A 16,618-nucleotide genomic window follows, 5' to 3' on the forward strand; every position below is an offset into this window, starting at 1 on the left:
TATGTAAAAAACCTTCCAGGTGTGCCTATTGCAGAATGTTTGTCCTGTAATATTCCAGAAATACAGCACCTCCATGATTGGAACCTGATTTGCAATGCTGAGCTCAAGCAGAGTTTTTGACTTACTTCATGCTTGCCTGCTTTTGGGCTGAGCTGTCTGTTTTCTAACAAATGTAAGATTCTACCATCAAAGAGTCCTGGGCAAGGATCACAGGGATTAGAAGTGTATGGTAAAATACTGTCAGATGGTCTGGTACCAAGCAGGCTTGAAGAAAGAAGAGAAAAACAATCCCATACTCACATACCTTCCAACAGTTTCGATTTGGCAGGAAGAGTTCCCAATCCCACTTTTCCAGTTGCTTTTAAAAAGTCCCAGTTTCTCTCTCCTTCTACCACTTTTCTCTTTGCAGACTGCAGTTCAAAGTTGTTGCAAACTGAGTTCAAAGTGCTTAAGTAATTTGCTCTCAGTTTACTAGTAGGAGGAAGAGAAGAGGAGAGGGCAGAATCTTGCCCATCCTAGTAGGTTCATGGAAAAGCAAAATGCTTCAGCCTCTCTTAGCATATGTGTTCTTGCTTATTAATAATTTTTGTCATATTGGCCACATCTGGATGCTGCTTTGCCACACATGTCCTGGTTTTCATCTGTAAAATGTTGGAGGGTATTGATTCAGGAACCAAGCCTGAGGCAGCAGTTAGATAAAGTAGGCTGAAGAGTTGTTAGCTCCCTGAGTCGGTAAGGTGCTGTGTCCTGCTTTTCTGCATTCTGATTTCTTGGTTTAATCTTAATGTTTAAGACAGATGTGCCTCCTACATTTCCTTATTATTGCTTTATCTCTTTAGTGAGAGTAAGAAATGTCATACTTCCCAGAACTGTGTTGAAAGGTCTAATAGAAACTTCAAGTATCATCATCATCATCATCATGTTTTATCATTACCTAACTTGTTAATTAGTTTTGGGTTTTTTTGCAGAAAAGAAAAAAATGCAGTGCAGCTGGATGATGAAGGGGGCAGGACATTTTTGCGGGTCCTCATTCACCTTATTATGCATGACTACCCTCCTTTGCTTTCAGGAGCCTTGCATCTGCTGTTCAAACACTTCAGCCAACGAGCCGAGGTTTTGCAAGCATTTAAACAGGTATAGCCACAAAAGTGTGTTGGAAACAAGTTTAGTATTTATATTATGTTACATACCTCTCCATTGGTAATCATATATGTATGTAAGCCTTCCTCAAAAATTGAGTCCGAAGGTTTCGGTATTGCTGTTCCCTGATCTAGTAGGAACCATAATTTTTAAGGCCTTGGCAGATGTTGTTTCTCTGCAGAGAAAAATAGAGGCATATCCACACCCCTCCCCCTGGCCCACTTACTGCTGTCTTTGAAGGAGGCTGTAGCACATACATGAAATGTATGAGGTACTCTCTCTTCCAAATCAACATGAGTAACAAACAGCTGGGAAAGTTTTGCTTAGCGGTTGACAGTTGCTGCATAATGACCTTCCCTCAGCTATTCAAATGGTGCTATGCTGATTAGGTGCATAAACAGTTATGGTTTCCTGATAAATGACAGCTGAGTAGCTGACTTTTTTGTGGCAGAAAGAAGTATTTCCTTGGGAAACAAACTGAGCTGCCTCTAGTAAAGGTAGTAAATGACTGTATGTGAATAAGACTGTAGGTCATATTGTTTAAAGTTCAAAACGTCTAATTTTTTTCGGATCACTTGAGTTTTAGAATATACACTTCTCTAGCATGTCACGTTTGTTCTTTGATAAAATATTAGTTAAAGAGATGCATTACTGAGGGGTATTTTCTGGACTCTGAAGACTGTCTAGTATCTTTATTTGAAACTTCTTGGCTTGTCCGTGTGGATGAACAGGTGTGATGGCTGCCATTCAGTGTATATTTCCTGCTATGCCAATTTTGCTTGTAAATCCATTTCAAAAGTCCAGTTCATCCCCGCCCCCCCATTTGAACATTGTTGCTATTTAAAAAATATGTGTGCAATTTTATATTCATTTTATGGCAAAAATACCTTTTATATATATTTTATAGTAAAATGTACATTTATATGCATTTTGGTGTGATTTTAAGGCCAGACATAGCATTGTAAAATTAAAAGACATATGGAATTGGAAGAATAAATGTTTAATCAATGCATCAGTTTGGGAGGTGTGAATCAAATCAGTTTGTTTCCTAATGTGGGCTGGACACAATTCTAGACTGTTTTATGTATTTATTTACTTATTTATCTATGCGGGACACTGACTGAGCACAGTATCACACAATGACTTATATGGGATTCATCATACACCAAAACATTACAGATAGGTGACAGTGTTGTCTTCTCTAATACAATGCTTTTCACATGTGTGAACCAGCCCTATTTTTTATTTTAATTTTTTGCTTTTATCTATTAAAAAAACAGTTGTATGAGATCTGTTGAAAGGTGAAATTTTCATGGTCCGTCTAAAAGATTAAGTCATGGAGTTGGATGGAACCATGAAGGAAGAAATAATGCAACAAAATATTTGTGACATTTTTGGTATTTTTCAGGTTCAGTTGCTGGTGTCTAATCAAGATGTGGACAACTACAAACAAATTAAAGCTGATCTTGACCAGTTGAGGCTTACTGTAGAAAAATCTGAACTTTGGGTTGAAAAGAACAGCAGTTATGAGAGTGGACAGCTTGGTGAAAGCCAGACAAAGGGAAGCGATGAGCCCAATGAGGTGTGTCATTTTGTCTTGCACCCTGTGTGTTGTTTCAGTTTTAATAGCACTAGTTGTAAGCATATTCACTGGAGACATTTATATACTATCTTTCAACAAAAAGTCCTCAAAGCTTTTTGCATAGTAAAAATGGATAACACTTAAAAATTCTTATAGCAATGTTTCACTAGAGTTGATCTTCTTTGAGTGTCATAGGCAACCCTCGCTAGATAGTCTCTCAGTGGTTCCCAGCTCTCAGAAATCTTGCTGGAGGTAGGTTGTTGAAGTTGTTTTGTTACTGTTGTTGTCCTTCTGGGCTCAAAATGGCTGCAAGAGAATAGTCCTCTGATTTTATGTGTTACCAATGCTCTAAGTTTAGGGAACTCAGTCTGTTGGTATCAGAGAAGGACAGGGGCTTCTCTTCACCTGGCCAGATGCTATCAGGCACATAGAGTAACTTTCATATGATGAAAAAAGAAAATAAAATTATTAAACATATGGTGTTATGAAATGAAGCAATAATATAAAACATTGCTAAATTCTATCACAGAATGGGGGGAAAAGGCAAAGTTGAAAGTGCTTCTAGGAATTATCAGAGTTGGTCTATTGTCTATGTGAAGTCTCTTCGAGATAGGACAAATGTGTTGGGAAGGTGTGGTATTTGTTGTTGTTGTTGTTGTGTCGTCCCTCCTCCTGCCAGACAACATTTCTCTAGCTCTGGACTAATCTGTGGCCATTGCTACATTTTGTTTGCCCCCTCAACTGAGTTTCTTTTTAATTCTGAGATACATTGGATCTTTCTTTCTTTCTTTCTTTCTTTCTCTCTCTCTTTTTAAAAGTAGGGTTGCCATCCTACATCCTCAATGGAGTGGCACTTTTGTCTTGTAACGATTCAAAGAAGGAATCCCCCCCCCTTCAAATCATAGGACCACCACAGCAAAAACCATTGGAAAAGCCCTAGTGCAGATCCAAAAAATATCTACAGCCCCCCCCCCCATAAGAATGAAAAGCCATATCTCAGTGATAAGAAATGAATAAAAGAATCAGCTGACTCTTGTATTACCAATTTACTATTATACTATTAGTTACTCTGTTTCAGGGCTTACTTGTGATAAGACATATATGATAATTAGACTTGTTTATGAAGGATAGTGATTGTAGCATTTTGTTCATCTTAATGGGATACTTTTTCTTTGCCATTGCCAGTTGATTCATTAAAAAAAAAACCCCTCTGCTGCTGATAGTGATGTAATGTCTTGAGAGTAAAGAATAAAGTTATCTGTTTCAGTCTTCTATTGTTAAAAATACAGTATTGAAAATCAATTTATTGCATCAAAAAGCCAGACTAGATACAGCACCCCTGGAAAAACAAGCACAGATCGACACTAGTGAAGATGTGGACTACAGCCAGTATTTTATTTCACTGGAAAAATCTACCAGAGTGCCTGATGTATATTCAGCTGTATCACTATTAATCTGCAAAGATCCATCAGTGCCTTCTAGGAAGACTCAGAAAATATTCTTTTTGTAGAAACATCTGATTAATTCATATGCCCTGTCTCTTCTTCTATGTTTGTTTAAAAAAACAAGGAGTGTGTGGGATCTCAATGTCTTGAGAGAAAAAAATCAGACTGGAATTAATGAGTTCCCATTTTTATGAGGTAACCCTCTGGCTTCCATAATAATATAATGTTTCCCCCCTCTTGTTTCAGCTATGGCAGGATTGTGCAAGATAAACACTATAAACAATGCATATTTGCTGATATACATCTATAGCCCCTGTAGCTTTTTATTCATGGCAATGTATGTATTCCATTGGGCACACTGGTGCCATAGCTACAATCCTATGTCCATTTACTTGGCAATGAATCTTAATGAAACAATGGGGTTTACTGCTAAATGGATGCAAACAATCACCTGCCTACCTACCTTGTTCTATGTGCATATGTAATGAGGGATAGCATACATTACGTTAGTGAAAGCTTAGCAACCATTGTTTTGCATAGCTTCTAGACCTGTTGGCAAGTCACTCTTCTGTTTCCTTAAATTATAGGAATCCAATATGTTGAGCCCAGTCCAGGATGGAAGCAAGAAGCCTCAGATTGACAGCAATAAGAGTAACAACTACAATATTGTTATGGAGGTATGTTGATAAAAATACTTATTAGTATCAGTTAAAAAAAAAGAAAGGATGTTTCCTCAAGTAGCCTGTTGACTTATGGTGAGCCCATGAATCCCATACAGTTTTCTTAGGCAAGGAATACCCAGAGGTGGCTGGCCATTGCTTTCCTTTGAATATAGGCTACAGCACATGATATGCCATGGCACTATTTATTATTATAGCATTGTGCACTTGCCTTCACTTTTTATTTAGACCCACTGCCCATTTCTTTTTGTCCACAGATTTTGATCCGTTTAAGCAAACTCTGTGTCCAGAATAAAAAATGTCGAGTTCAACAGCAAAGATTGCTTAAAAATATGGGAGCACACAGTGTGGTATTGGACCTTCTGCAGATACCTTATGAAAAGGTAATGATTGTATGTGGAGATTACAATTAACTAGGATAATTGCTCCTAGATGTTTGGGGGTTATTACCAATATTGACTTGGTAATAAAAATGCATATTATATGCTGCATATGTTCACAAGTGCACAGTGGCTTCCAGCCTGTGAGTTTGCAGATCCTGGATTGCAGCTCTCAGAATCTCTTCTTATTAACTGTTCTGGTTTACAGCTTTTGGGAGCTGAAGGCCAACAACATCTGAGCAACCAAGGCTGTGATCCAGACTTAGAATATTAATTTAAAACTCTTTGAGTCATTAGGCAAATGTAGCTGAAGTGAGGAAGAGTTAGTACAACAGTTAACTTTTGTTAACTGTCATTTATACAGTAGCTGGAGAAGTAGCTAAAGGATTTTCAGACAGGGTGTTTAAATGAGAGTTTAGAAATTTGTGAGACAATTATGGCTTCATTTGAGAAATAAAATAAAATGGGTAGATCCATTTCAGTTAGGGAGTATTTATTTTCATTAGTTTATTTCTATCTAAAATTTATATTTTTATTATTTTTTTCCACACGTAATCAAATACAATACATACATATAGACATATAATACATATAACAAATATATAATACACATAAGACATATAACTAATCTTAACATAAACTATCTTTTTCTTTTACTATTTTAAAGCAATCTTGATTTTAATTCAGTTATAAACAAGATATAATAGAAGTGGCAATTATTATATAAACCAGCACTAAATAGGGATATTTGATGAACATTATAGGAAGCATTACAGGCTGATAGACTATAATTTGTCCAAGACAACCCAGTGGGTTTAATGGCTGATCAGGGATTTGAACCCTGGTTTCTTAGAACCTTAGCCTAACTTTCAAACTACTACACCACACTAGCTCATATCTGTGAGCAAATTTAATGCCCTGCTGAGATGTGAAAAGGGATAGGAGAGATTTGATTTATTTCTGCTTATGTTAATGTCAGTGTCTAATAAGTCTATTTGTTGTTTTCTCTGTTCCTCTTACATTGGAAGACTGATGAAAAGATGAATGAGATTATGAATTTGGCTCACATGTTTCTTCAGAACTTCTGTCGTGGAAATTCTCAAAACCAAGTTCTCCTTCATAAACACCTCACCTTATTCTTAACACCTGGTGTGAGTATTTTAATTGGTGGTGATTTATTTTTTATAGGAAGGCACTCGTATCAACTAGAATTGCATTGCATTTAAAACTTTAAATCAATATTTTCCGACATACTTTCTTCTAAAGATTCCATAATTGTGGGTAGTGCTAGAATAATAGGTGTGCAGTGCTAAACACAATTAAAAGATCTGAGGTAGCAACTATGCTTCTATTATTTCTGAAACTGGGTCTCCAAGTCTTCCCAAGAGTCCTTTCAGTGCGAAATTACTGCTATACCATAAGCTTTATTGATAGTCAATGATGTAGCAGATGTACACAGCAGAGAAGCACTTCAGTCCTCTCATTGATGGGATTCAGCATCCCCTCCAGGAAAATGGGAGAACTGGCCCCTAAAACTAATTCTATCCAAACTATTCCTGCATGGCAGTCAAACTCCACATTGTTGACAGTATAAGCTTGTCGTGACCTCCCCCCCACCATAGCTATGAGAACAGTGCAAACAGATTATCAACTGAAGAAAATTTATTTCCCCAGCCTGTTCTCAGTGTTCATTTTTTTGCAGCTTCAAACTGTCAAACTGAGGCAAAATGACTCACACAAGGTTCCTAATACATGTGGATTCTTTATTTACATTGGATAGCTGTCAACACTTTGCCATGATGCTAACAAAGACTCCAAAATCCTGTGCCTCGTAGCAGAAGTCCAGCTCACTATAGCTACACTGCCACAACTCTAACCCCTCAGAATGATTAAAGGATATACTGGTACTAGCATTAACCACAGTTAAGGATAAGCATAGCCCTTGGTTAACCAAGATATTAAGCATTTATCACAAATAAACTGCTGCCACTATATTCCTTAATCCTAGTTAAAAGATTGAGCTCATTAGGTTTGCAATCAATGTTCATTTACAATAACAGTGAGGAAGCTGTGATCCTTCAGATGCTTTTAGACTATGGCTCCCAGTATTACTGACTATTGGTCATGTTAGTTAGGGTTGAAGGAAGATGAAATAAAATATTATCTGGAATGACACACAGAGTGAACAGTTTTCAGGACTGGCCACCAGGGCTTTCTCTTTAGTTTTCCTGCTGCAATTAATTTGTAATGACTTAATTCTGTTTCCCTACTCCTTTATTTGGTTCTTAATTAGTGCATAAGCAGAAACAACTATTTTAGGAAGAGACAGTATAAAGACAGTGCTCCAAAATACCATAAAGATGCCATCTGCGACACTGTCGGGGGAAATTGTATCATAAGTTGGATACCACCATGAAGAAGGTTTACCTGCCCCACCACATTTGCTGGGAACAACATTTGAGTGAATCAATATGGGTTAGGCAGTCTTTTAGGTTACCTGGTCCCAAATTGGTTAAGGCTTTGAAGATTAAAAAAATAGCACTGAAAATTGTGTCTGGAGACAATGAAGCTACAAAGCATGTGTCTGAAGCCCCCAGACGTAATTAATAATCTTGTGGCCTCATATTGAACCAACTGCAGTCTTTGGTTTTAGCACCTCAGATGAATTTTATAGTGTGCTTGATGCTTGCAGTCCAAACTTGTTTTCTAATTGCTTTAGTCAGAATTTCATATAACTCTTATCTTCATTTATTCTTATGAGTGGCTGTTTCTTTTCTTGTTTTTACATTAGCTCCTTGAAGCTGAAACCATGCGCCACATATTCACAAACAATTACCATCTGTGCAATGAAATTAGCGAGCGTGTGGTGCAGCACTTTGTGCATTGCATCGAGACGCATGGCCGCCATGTGGAGTATCTGCGCTTTCTCCAAACCATTGTGAAAGCAGATGGCAAATATGTGAAGAAGTGTCAAGATATGGTCATGACAGAGGTATGTTAAACCAACAGCACTGCATATGTGTGATATGTGCACTTCCTTTCACATTACACAATTAGAGTACAATGATAGAGGATGGGGGACACCTGGCTGAATGAAACTACGTGTGAAAGGGATCTGGGAGTCCAAGTAGACAACAAATTGAATATGAGTCAACAGTGCAATGCAGCAGCTAACAAGGCCAATGTGATTTTAGGCTGCATCAATAGAAATATAGTGTCTAGATCAAGCGAAGTAATAGTGCCACTCTATTCTGCTCTGGTCAGGCCCCACCTGGAATATTGTGTCTAATTCTGGGCACCACAATTGAAAAAGGATGTTGAGAAACTGGAGCGTGTCCAAAGGAGGGCGACTAAAATGGTAAAGGGCCTGGAAACCATGTCCTATGAGGAACGATTGAGGGAGCTGGGGATGTTTAACCTGGAGAAGAGAAGGTTAAGAGGTGATATGATAGCCCTGTTTAAATACTTGAAGTTTAATATAACTTGCCGAAAATAGCAAAGACTTGGAATGACTATTGAGGAAAGTCAAAGAAGAAAGTGCAAAAGCAAGGTTGTAGCTGAATGTTGAGAAAACAAAATAATGACCACAGGTGATTTACACAACATTAAAGTGCATAACAAAGATACTGAAATACACAATTTAGTAAACTTTGACCCACTCTTTAGTAAAAATGGAGACTGTAGCTAAGAAATCAGAAGAAGGCTAGGACTTGGAAAGATATATTATTGTATATCCGAGTCAGTGTTGTACATGCCATTTTATTTCCAATTTCTAGTTATCTATCACTCTGTTAGCGAATAGAGTGCTTTTTTTAGGTGCTCCTGGATGGACTAAACTGTCACTGTTCACCTTTCAGAGAAAGGGATGGTTTCTTTTCTTTCTTTCTTTCTTTCTTTCTTTCTTTTTTGATAGGCATTAAAACATGGTGCTTAATTGACCCTTGGACAAGTCAACCCAACTTTTTGGGTCATTTTTTTGACTAAATTTTACATGAGTATATACAGTAAAAAAAAAAGTGAGTGCCAAAAAACGAATCGTATTTCTGTTTGCTTGTGGGTTTGAGAAATGCAAATGGAACATATTTCTACTCCATCCCCATTGTGAAGCGAATGGCACCTGCAACAGTGTGATTTATAAGTGAATATCTTTGAGGAGTGATTGTTATGGCACTGGTACTCCATCACCAGCTTGATTTTCATAGTGATCCCCTGACAAATCTAATTGCTGGTCAATGTTTTATAGAATAGCCCAGTTACATGGCATTACAAGTGTTGTTAAGTGAAAATTCAAAGGAGGAAAGAAAAAAAAATCTGGAGGCATTTGAATGAATAAGAATTTCTTTTTATCATTTCAGCTAGTCAATGGGGGCGAAGATGTGCTGGTATTTTATAATGACAGAGCATCATTTCCAATCCTCCTCCAAATGATGTGCTCTGAGCGAGAGCGAGTGGATGAGAGTGGGTCTTTGGCTTATCACATCACCCTGGTAGAATTGCTAGCTGCATGTACAGAAGGGAAGAATGTCTACACTGAAATCAAATGTAATTCCCTCCTTCCACTGGATGACATAGTGAGAGTGGTGACTCATGATGACTGCATACCCGAGGTAAGCTGGGTACAGCAAGTGAAGAATAATTATAAGAACATTTTCACTATCTCTGGGGGTTAAAAGCAACAACTGAGCCAGCATGCTGAATTAGCTGGGTCAAAAATACCCTCGGAAGTTCTGGTATGCATTAAACAGTTATCAGTAAAGAGGTAAATCATGACATTTGGTAAAAGCAAGCTATTAACTGAAATAAGGAAGTGTTGATTTTATTCCTTCATCTTAATGTGACACCAAGGTATGAATTAGAAACAGAGACAGCAAACAATGGTGCCCCTAAGTCCCGAGCCGCCCTGAGATGCAGTACAATGCTTTTTTTAACTATTCAGAAGAGGATAGGCATGCTGTGCATGAAGCTGCTAAAACATCCAGGAGTAGAGACTGACTGGTGAAGTCAAGAGGTCAGGCATGACTGCAGCTTCCTCTGCATGTGCCTAGGCTCTTCTAGACATTTAAAGCGGTGTTGCAAGAAAGTGGGGAGAGAAGAGCAGAGGGAGGGAGGGAGGGAGGGAGGGAGAGAGAGAGAACTGAGAGTGGAATGAAGGGAGAGTGTGCAATGACTAGGTGCAAGAGAGAGACCAGGAAGGAGTGCTCAAGAGTGTGCAGAGGATTCCTGGAGATCATCTTACCCAGGGCACCCTCAGCCCTTGCAACACTTGTCTCAAAAATAATGTTTTGCAATTAAGATTAATATCATCTTCAGCTCTGGTGTGTCTCATGTATTATACAGAGCAGGTTTATCTAGGAGGCATGTCAACATTCCAGTTGCTAAACCTTTCATACATACATTAGAAGAAGGAAACCAGGCAAGGAGGCACTTGTACTGATGGACAGCAAAGGGGTAAATTGGTTACTATGGAAAGATAAGGAGTTTTCCAGAAAGCTCAAAGAATTTTTCCATCAGTCTTCACTGTGGGAGATGTTGGAGAGACTGCCATGCTTGAATTATTTGTAAAGAAGGAAATGGACATCTGAAGAACTGGTCAAATGGGGAGCTTTGCTCCTCTAAAGTGGTATTTCAATACATAAGTAATACAAGAGCTAAATGACTGAAGGCAAAAGACCACACTTTAGTGGTTATGTATATATTTAAAAATATATGCCCTCGCTCACAGTTGTTTGACAAGTATACTGTGTATATGAGGAAAAAATTCTGATAACTATTTTCTTTTACCTGGTTTTTTATTTGTTGTTTCAGGTGAAGATTGCTTATGTGAATTTTGTCAATCATTGTTATGTGGACACTGAGGTGGAAATGAAGGAAATCTACACCAGTAATCATATTTGGAAGCTATTTGAGAACTTTCTTGTGGATATGGCAAGGGTAAGCTTTTATGCCCCATTCAGTGTTGTAGACAAGAAATGGAATGATGTATGATGTTTCAGATGAAGCTGGTATTTTTTTGTAACTGTCCTGATAATTGTCTTTAACTGTCTTTTTATTTATTTTATTTTAAATACATCATGCACTGGAACCAGTAAAGCAGACTGTTATAGAACATTCTTTTCACTTAACTTCTCTGTGTTCTCTGTTATATAGTCTTTTCACTATGTAATATAATATGCAACTATATCAAGTACTTCAGAAAATAACATTATATTTTACAGTGTGCTCAAGGATGATATTTTGCCTCTGTATTCCAAAGTGTCTTTGCACAATGACTGCCCCAACATTCAAGTGTTCATGCTTCAAAGCACACAGTATGTGAAGAAGAGAAGTACATATATAGCCAGACCTGCCCAGAATGCTCTAAAAAACCCTTTCTGCTGGTCTATTTTGTGGAATGGAGAAAATGCCCTTTTACCATTGAAACTGACATATTGCAGTGACTGCTTGCTTCTCCCTGAGCTGCAAGATGATTGTGTATGACTCTAATTAAAATTACCAGAGAAAGATAGACTGAGTGTCAAGCGAGGATGGGAAACTTCCCAGTATACAATCTTGACAAAAGGGGAATTTTTTTCTGGTGTTCATATCATAGTTAAGTGCCTTCACACATCATCTTAAAATGGTTGGAGTTCTTCCAAAGGGTTGAAATAATAATAACAGATCTAAAGCCACATCCTGACAAGCTGACGAAAAGACTTCTGTTTGCCATTATGTCAGATGTAGCAGTCAACAATGAGCCTAAACAAAGATGAGTCTGCAGACCAGAGCAAGAGCAGGTCTCTTTGTTGCTCATACTCATGAGAAAGCTGACACAGAATCTCTGCCAGGATCTTAACAGTATCAGCTGACATATTGATTCAAGGAGAGTTCCTTTCCTGATGAGACCTACTCTGTGCTGTTCTTATTTTGGTGGCAAACCTCTACTTGGTATCTCCCATGTTACTGGTTAAATATCCACTTATCCCAAATCCTTGTGTGTTCTGGGGAACGGATGCAAATATTGTTTTCTTTGAGCTGGAAGCCACAAATTAAAAGCTGGTAATGGCTGAATTTGGCTGCTGGGTATGAAGTTGTACTTAGTGTAAGAGGAAAACTGCATCTCTGATAGCATATGATTCCACTGAGCTCAGAAGAGCTTACTTTGGTAACTACAGCTGACATGGTTTTTTCATTATGTCAAAAGTTAAATTTTTGTCCTTTTCAGCAATAGTGATTTCATTATTCCAGTTACAGGTAGTTTCACTGACTATTAAAAATGTATGTCATTTTGGATGTTGAGTTTGTCACTCAAGTGACAGCCCAAAATCTACTAGTTGAACCAAACACCAGTTTCCTCTAGCATTCAGTGTCATGTGCAGTTGAAAGCTAAGAATTTTGCAGTACTCCAAAAGACCTGTTATTTTGTGATAACTCATTCATTCATACAGTTAAACCTGAAGGGTTTATTAAAATATCAAATACCTTAAATATTTATTAAATATTTATTTTACTTATTTAAATTAATATTAAAATATTTACTTTTAATTACAGTAATAGAATTACTGTCAGTTCTGCTTGTTTCCAGGAATGAGGCCCAAGGGAGCTTACAACAAGGCTAAAAACAAGACAGAGCTTTAAAAAACCAAAACAAAACACTGATTATAGAAAAAAGTTAAAGCATAATTAAATAAGCTATCATATTCCAACACTTATTTTTAAAAGTATAAAATCATTTCAAAACACAATATTTATTTATTTAATATTAAAATACATAGATAATAAATAGATAAATAAATAATGTACAGTCGTTCTGAATCCCGGTATATTCCGTAATGGCATATCAGTGCAGAAAACTGGGTGGTACAAATATGGTCTGGCCCACTTCGTCTGTTTATAAAGTGGGGAAACATGTTTCTTTGTGTATTTTTATTATGAGTTTCATTGTTTGTAGCTCCCTACTTAATTTATGCTCACTTGTCTTTACGAAGCCTCAGGAAAACCCTCAGAGAATTTTTCATGTGTCACTTTTTAAATTGCTGGGTAACTGAAAGTAGGTAACAGTTTATAACGGAGGGATTCTTTGTGCTTCAGCATCTAGTTTTGCTTTTTCATACATTCATCATGAAAGATTGCACTATCCTAAGCAGACAGCATGTTTATCCTCTCAAGAGCAATATCAGTGGACTTTCATTAGCTTTAGGTAATGAATAAGCATCAACAGTGCAGTGCAGACCAGATTGTCCTTTTAACAAAAGTGACTGGTGTTGCTTTTCACCAAGCTTTTGTCATGATTGAAGCCTGCAGACTTTTCTTTTTCCTTTGTGGCTTGCAGAGAAAAAAATATCTGAACTTTCAGTAGTATCAAATAGTCTGCCCAGAGTGTTAGTCATCCTTTCCTGGATAAGTATTAGAAGAGAAAATGTGTGTTTTTCCTTGCCAGAGATCCTCATAACTGCCTAATATTTTACTTGTTTCCTCCTTAGCAGCTCTTTTCCATTTAACACTTCCTGTCTAGCTTTGTGGTTGAAGGAGACTGTCAGAAATGCTTTCTTCTATTTGGGTCTTCAGTGGAGGATTTAGAATTCAGGCTATCAGTCTTGAAGTTTGTTGCGTTGATTTGTTCAGTACAAGATGAGACAAGGAAACTTATTTATTTTTTTGGGACTGGGGCACTGTTGGTATAATTCAAATACATCAATTTTGCCTTGCTCTTGGCACTCTGAGGCCCGATACAGATGGGTGGAAAGCGCTGTCCTTGGGCCAAAATTAGGTTTCGGGAACGTGCAGCAACCTCACACTCCCGAACCCTAATATGGAACGGCAGCACCATCATGGCAGCCTCCCATCCACATGGGGGCACCATGAAGACACAAGTACCGTGCAGCATCCAGACGTAGCTGGCAGGAAGTGGAGTCATGGCGGCACCCTTTACCGTTTGCGGCGCTGCAAAAAAGAAGCCGCTCTAGACAGTTTCTTTTTGGCAGTGTGTCAGTGCTGAAGCATGTGGCTGCTGCAGGACCGACTCGGGGCAAAGACAGGCAGCATGGAGCTGCCCTTCTGCTGAGCCCCTAAGAAGACTTGTTAGCATCATGAGTAAAGGTTACAAAAGCTTTGCAACCATTTAGAGATGGAACCCATCAGTACTCTTCAGTCAGATCTCCCTCCCTCATACTTATAGCCACTTTTTGTACTTGGTGTGTCAGGAAGGTTTCGGTATATCTTTTCTGGGAGCAGAAATCTCCCTCATTTGATCAGTATCTTCTGTGTCTTGACATCCTTGTCCTGAGTAAACTGATTTAACTTTATTCTAAGCAAGCACTATTGTGAGGATAAATGCTGTAGACAGTTAGCAAATGTTACTAAGATCTGATCACTGAATCTTTAAATATGATCTATTCTTAGCATCAAGTACATATAATACTGGATGCTGGAAGTACAGTATATGTGTGTAGTAATATATCCCAGGAAGGACACTGTCTGTATTTCAGGAAAATTGCAGGGTCAAATCAAAAGTTGTATCTCCAGGAGGCTCTCTATTCTGTAGGAATTGGTCCATGAACCAAAGAGCATGTTGTGGCATAAATCTACTTACTAAGGAGCAGTTAGTCTCTTTAATAACACTGTATCATGTGCAACTAAGGCTTTCAAAGTTGTGGAACATGTACAGCTCAATAAGAGTTGGGGCATAAGGAGTGGTTTCAGACCCAGGAAGTCACCTTTTATGTATGTGTATTGTTCTCAGTGATCCATGAAAAGTACACACCTGATAACTTGTATTTCCATGAACAGTGAATAGTGAATTGTATGTTTTTGTAAAAACCAGATAAATGAATAGGCACTGTTGTATTCACTGTACTCATACACTCTTTTCACTGTAGGTTTGTAACACAACCACAGACAGAAAGCATGCTGATGTATCTCTGGAGAAATACGTCACAGAACCAGTAATGAACATAGTCAGTGGCTTCTTCAATTCTCCATTTTCAGACAACAGTACAAGCCTGCAAGTATGGACAAAGAACTCTGAGACAAATGCTTGTTTTAGTCTCCCATATCAAGGTGTAGCAGAACATTAACAAATGCATTAATTTCCAGTCACCTTTATTTCATACAATACACCTTTATTTCTTGTTGACACTAACTGGACTTAAGCACTTGTGATTTTCTAGCACGTCTGAGGAGGGCTGGTCATACAAGAACATGCTAACCCTGCTACTACTAAGGAAAATAGCCTCTGCTCCCAGAGTATCTGACAAAATAAACATTGGAGAGGCCATGGGGGTGGATGGGTTTAAGAATGGAGAAATGCTTCATAAATAGCATTTGTTGTGATAGAACTAGAGAATTCAAAGATTAATTCAGTGATGTGAGAAAAAGCCCTGCAAGGCCAAGTTGTCACTATTCCAGAGCTAGGTATTTATGCATTCCCGTTTAGGGTCATAATGAATGAGATACTTTATTCCCTGTGATTTTGCCACTTAGATACTGAATGTGTGAAATAAATGAACATTAATGCATATGTGTTATACCAGAACACAAGGCAATTTGTACTTATCTTAAAAATACTTTAAATTATAAGATTGTGTCCACTTTTTTTTCTTTCAGACACATCAGCCTGTTTTTATTCAGTTGCTCCAGTCTGCATTTAGAATTTACAACTGCACCTGGCCAAATCCAGCACAGAAATCTTCAGTAGAGTCTTGTATCAAAACTTTAGCTGAAGTTGGTAGGTGAATTAATGATGGCTTTCAGTATTTCTGTTACATTGACACTGAGTAGAATGCTAGTTATTTTTGTGGGAGTAACTTCGAAGAAATCAGGAATGCTAGGAAACTTTTGGAGGACATCAGGTGGGGATAGGAATTCAACATATTTCAACTTTTTTATATTGAACTAACAATATGCACATGTGAAATGGTCAGATGAGCATAGAAACATTTCGAACTGTCTAGAGAACAACTGAAAGCTGTTTCCAAAATGCATACAGGGATGATGTTTGTTTTTTCCCCACCAGCCTCTAATTTTCTTATGATTTCTTTTCTGGTGCCCAAACTTATAGATCTATACTTATTTTTTAAAGTTTTATTTATAACAATTTTATAAAAATAATAAAATATAGTTGGAGACTTTCATGGTCAGCATCCATAATTTTTTGTGGGTTTTTTGGGCTATGTGGCCAAGTTCAGGAAGAAACTCTTCTAGAACATGGCCACATAGCCCGAAAAACCCACGAAAAACAATAATACAGCATATATTGTTGTTTATAACTGTTCTGTTATATGAATATACCCATCTCTTAGTTCTTATTCTTGCTATTTTAGTCCTTCCACCGAGATTTTGGCTTAAGCTAATATTAACTTAAGTCCATGTTATTTTGTCATCCTATCAGAAATGTTCTTTACCCTCTGAAATAAA

At 37.7% G+C, this 16,618-nt stretch overlaps 1 protein-coding gene across 3 annotated transcripts in view; it reads left to right on the forward strand.

The window, feature by feature from the left end:
* ITPR2 (inositol 1,4,5-trisphosphate receptor type 2) overlaps positions 1-16,618 on the forward strand; it is a 256,626-nt gene that overhangs the window by 105,413 nt on the left and 134,595 nt on the right. For all 3 annotated transcript variants that reach the window (XM_089524659.1, XM_089524661.1, XM_089524660.1), the window contains exons 25-34: positions 969-1,134; positions 2,549-2,722; positions 4,755-4,844; positions 5,105-5,230; positions 6,256-6,378; positions 8,019-8,219; positions 9,583-9,834; positions 11,033-11,158; positions 15,082-15,210; positions 15,809-15,929. In XM_089524659.1, the coding sequence (XP_089380785.1) occupies positions 969-1,134; positions 2,549-2,722; positions 4,755-4,844; positions 5,105-5,230; positions 6,256-6,378; positions 8,019-8,219; positions 9,583-9,834; positions 11,033-11,158; positions 15,082-15,210; positions 15,809-15,929 (1,508 nt within the window). The remainder of the gene's footprint in view (positions 1-968; positions 1,135-2,548; positions 2,723-4,754; positions 4,845-5,104; positions 5,231-6,255; positions 6,379-8,018; positions 8,220-9,582; positions 9,835-11,032; positions 11,159-15,081; positions 15,211-15,808; positions 15,930-16,618) is intronic.

The sequence above is a fragment of the Sceloporus occidentalis genome, unplaced genomic scaffold (assembly GCF_023333645.1).
Source record: "Sceloporus occidentalis isolate IW3139 unplaced genomic scaffold, rSceOcc1.0.p SCAF_5, whole genome shotgun sequence".
Taxonomy (NCBI): Eukaryota; Metazoa; Chordata; class Lepidosauria; order Squamata; family Phrynosomatidae; genus Sceloporus; species Sceloporus occidentalis.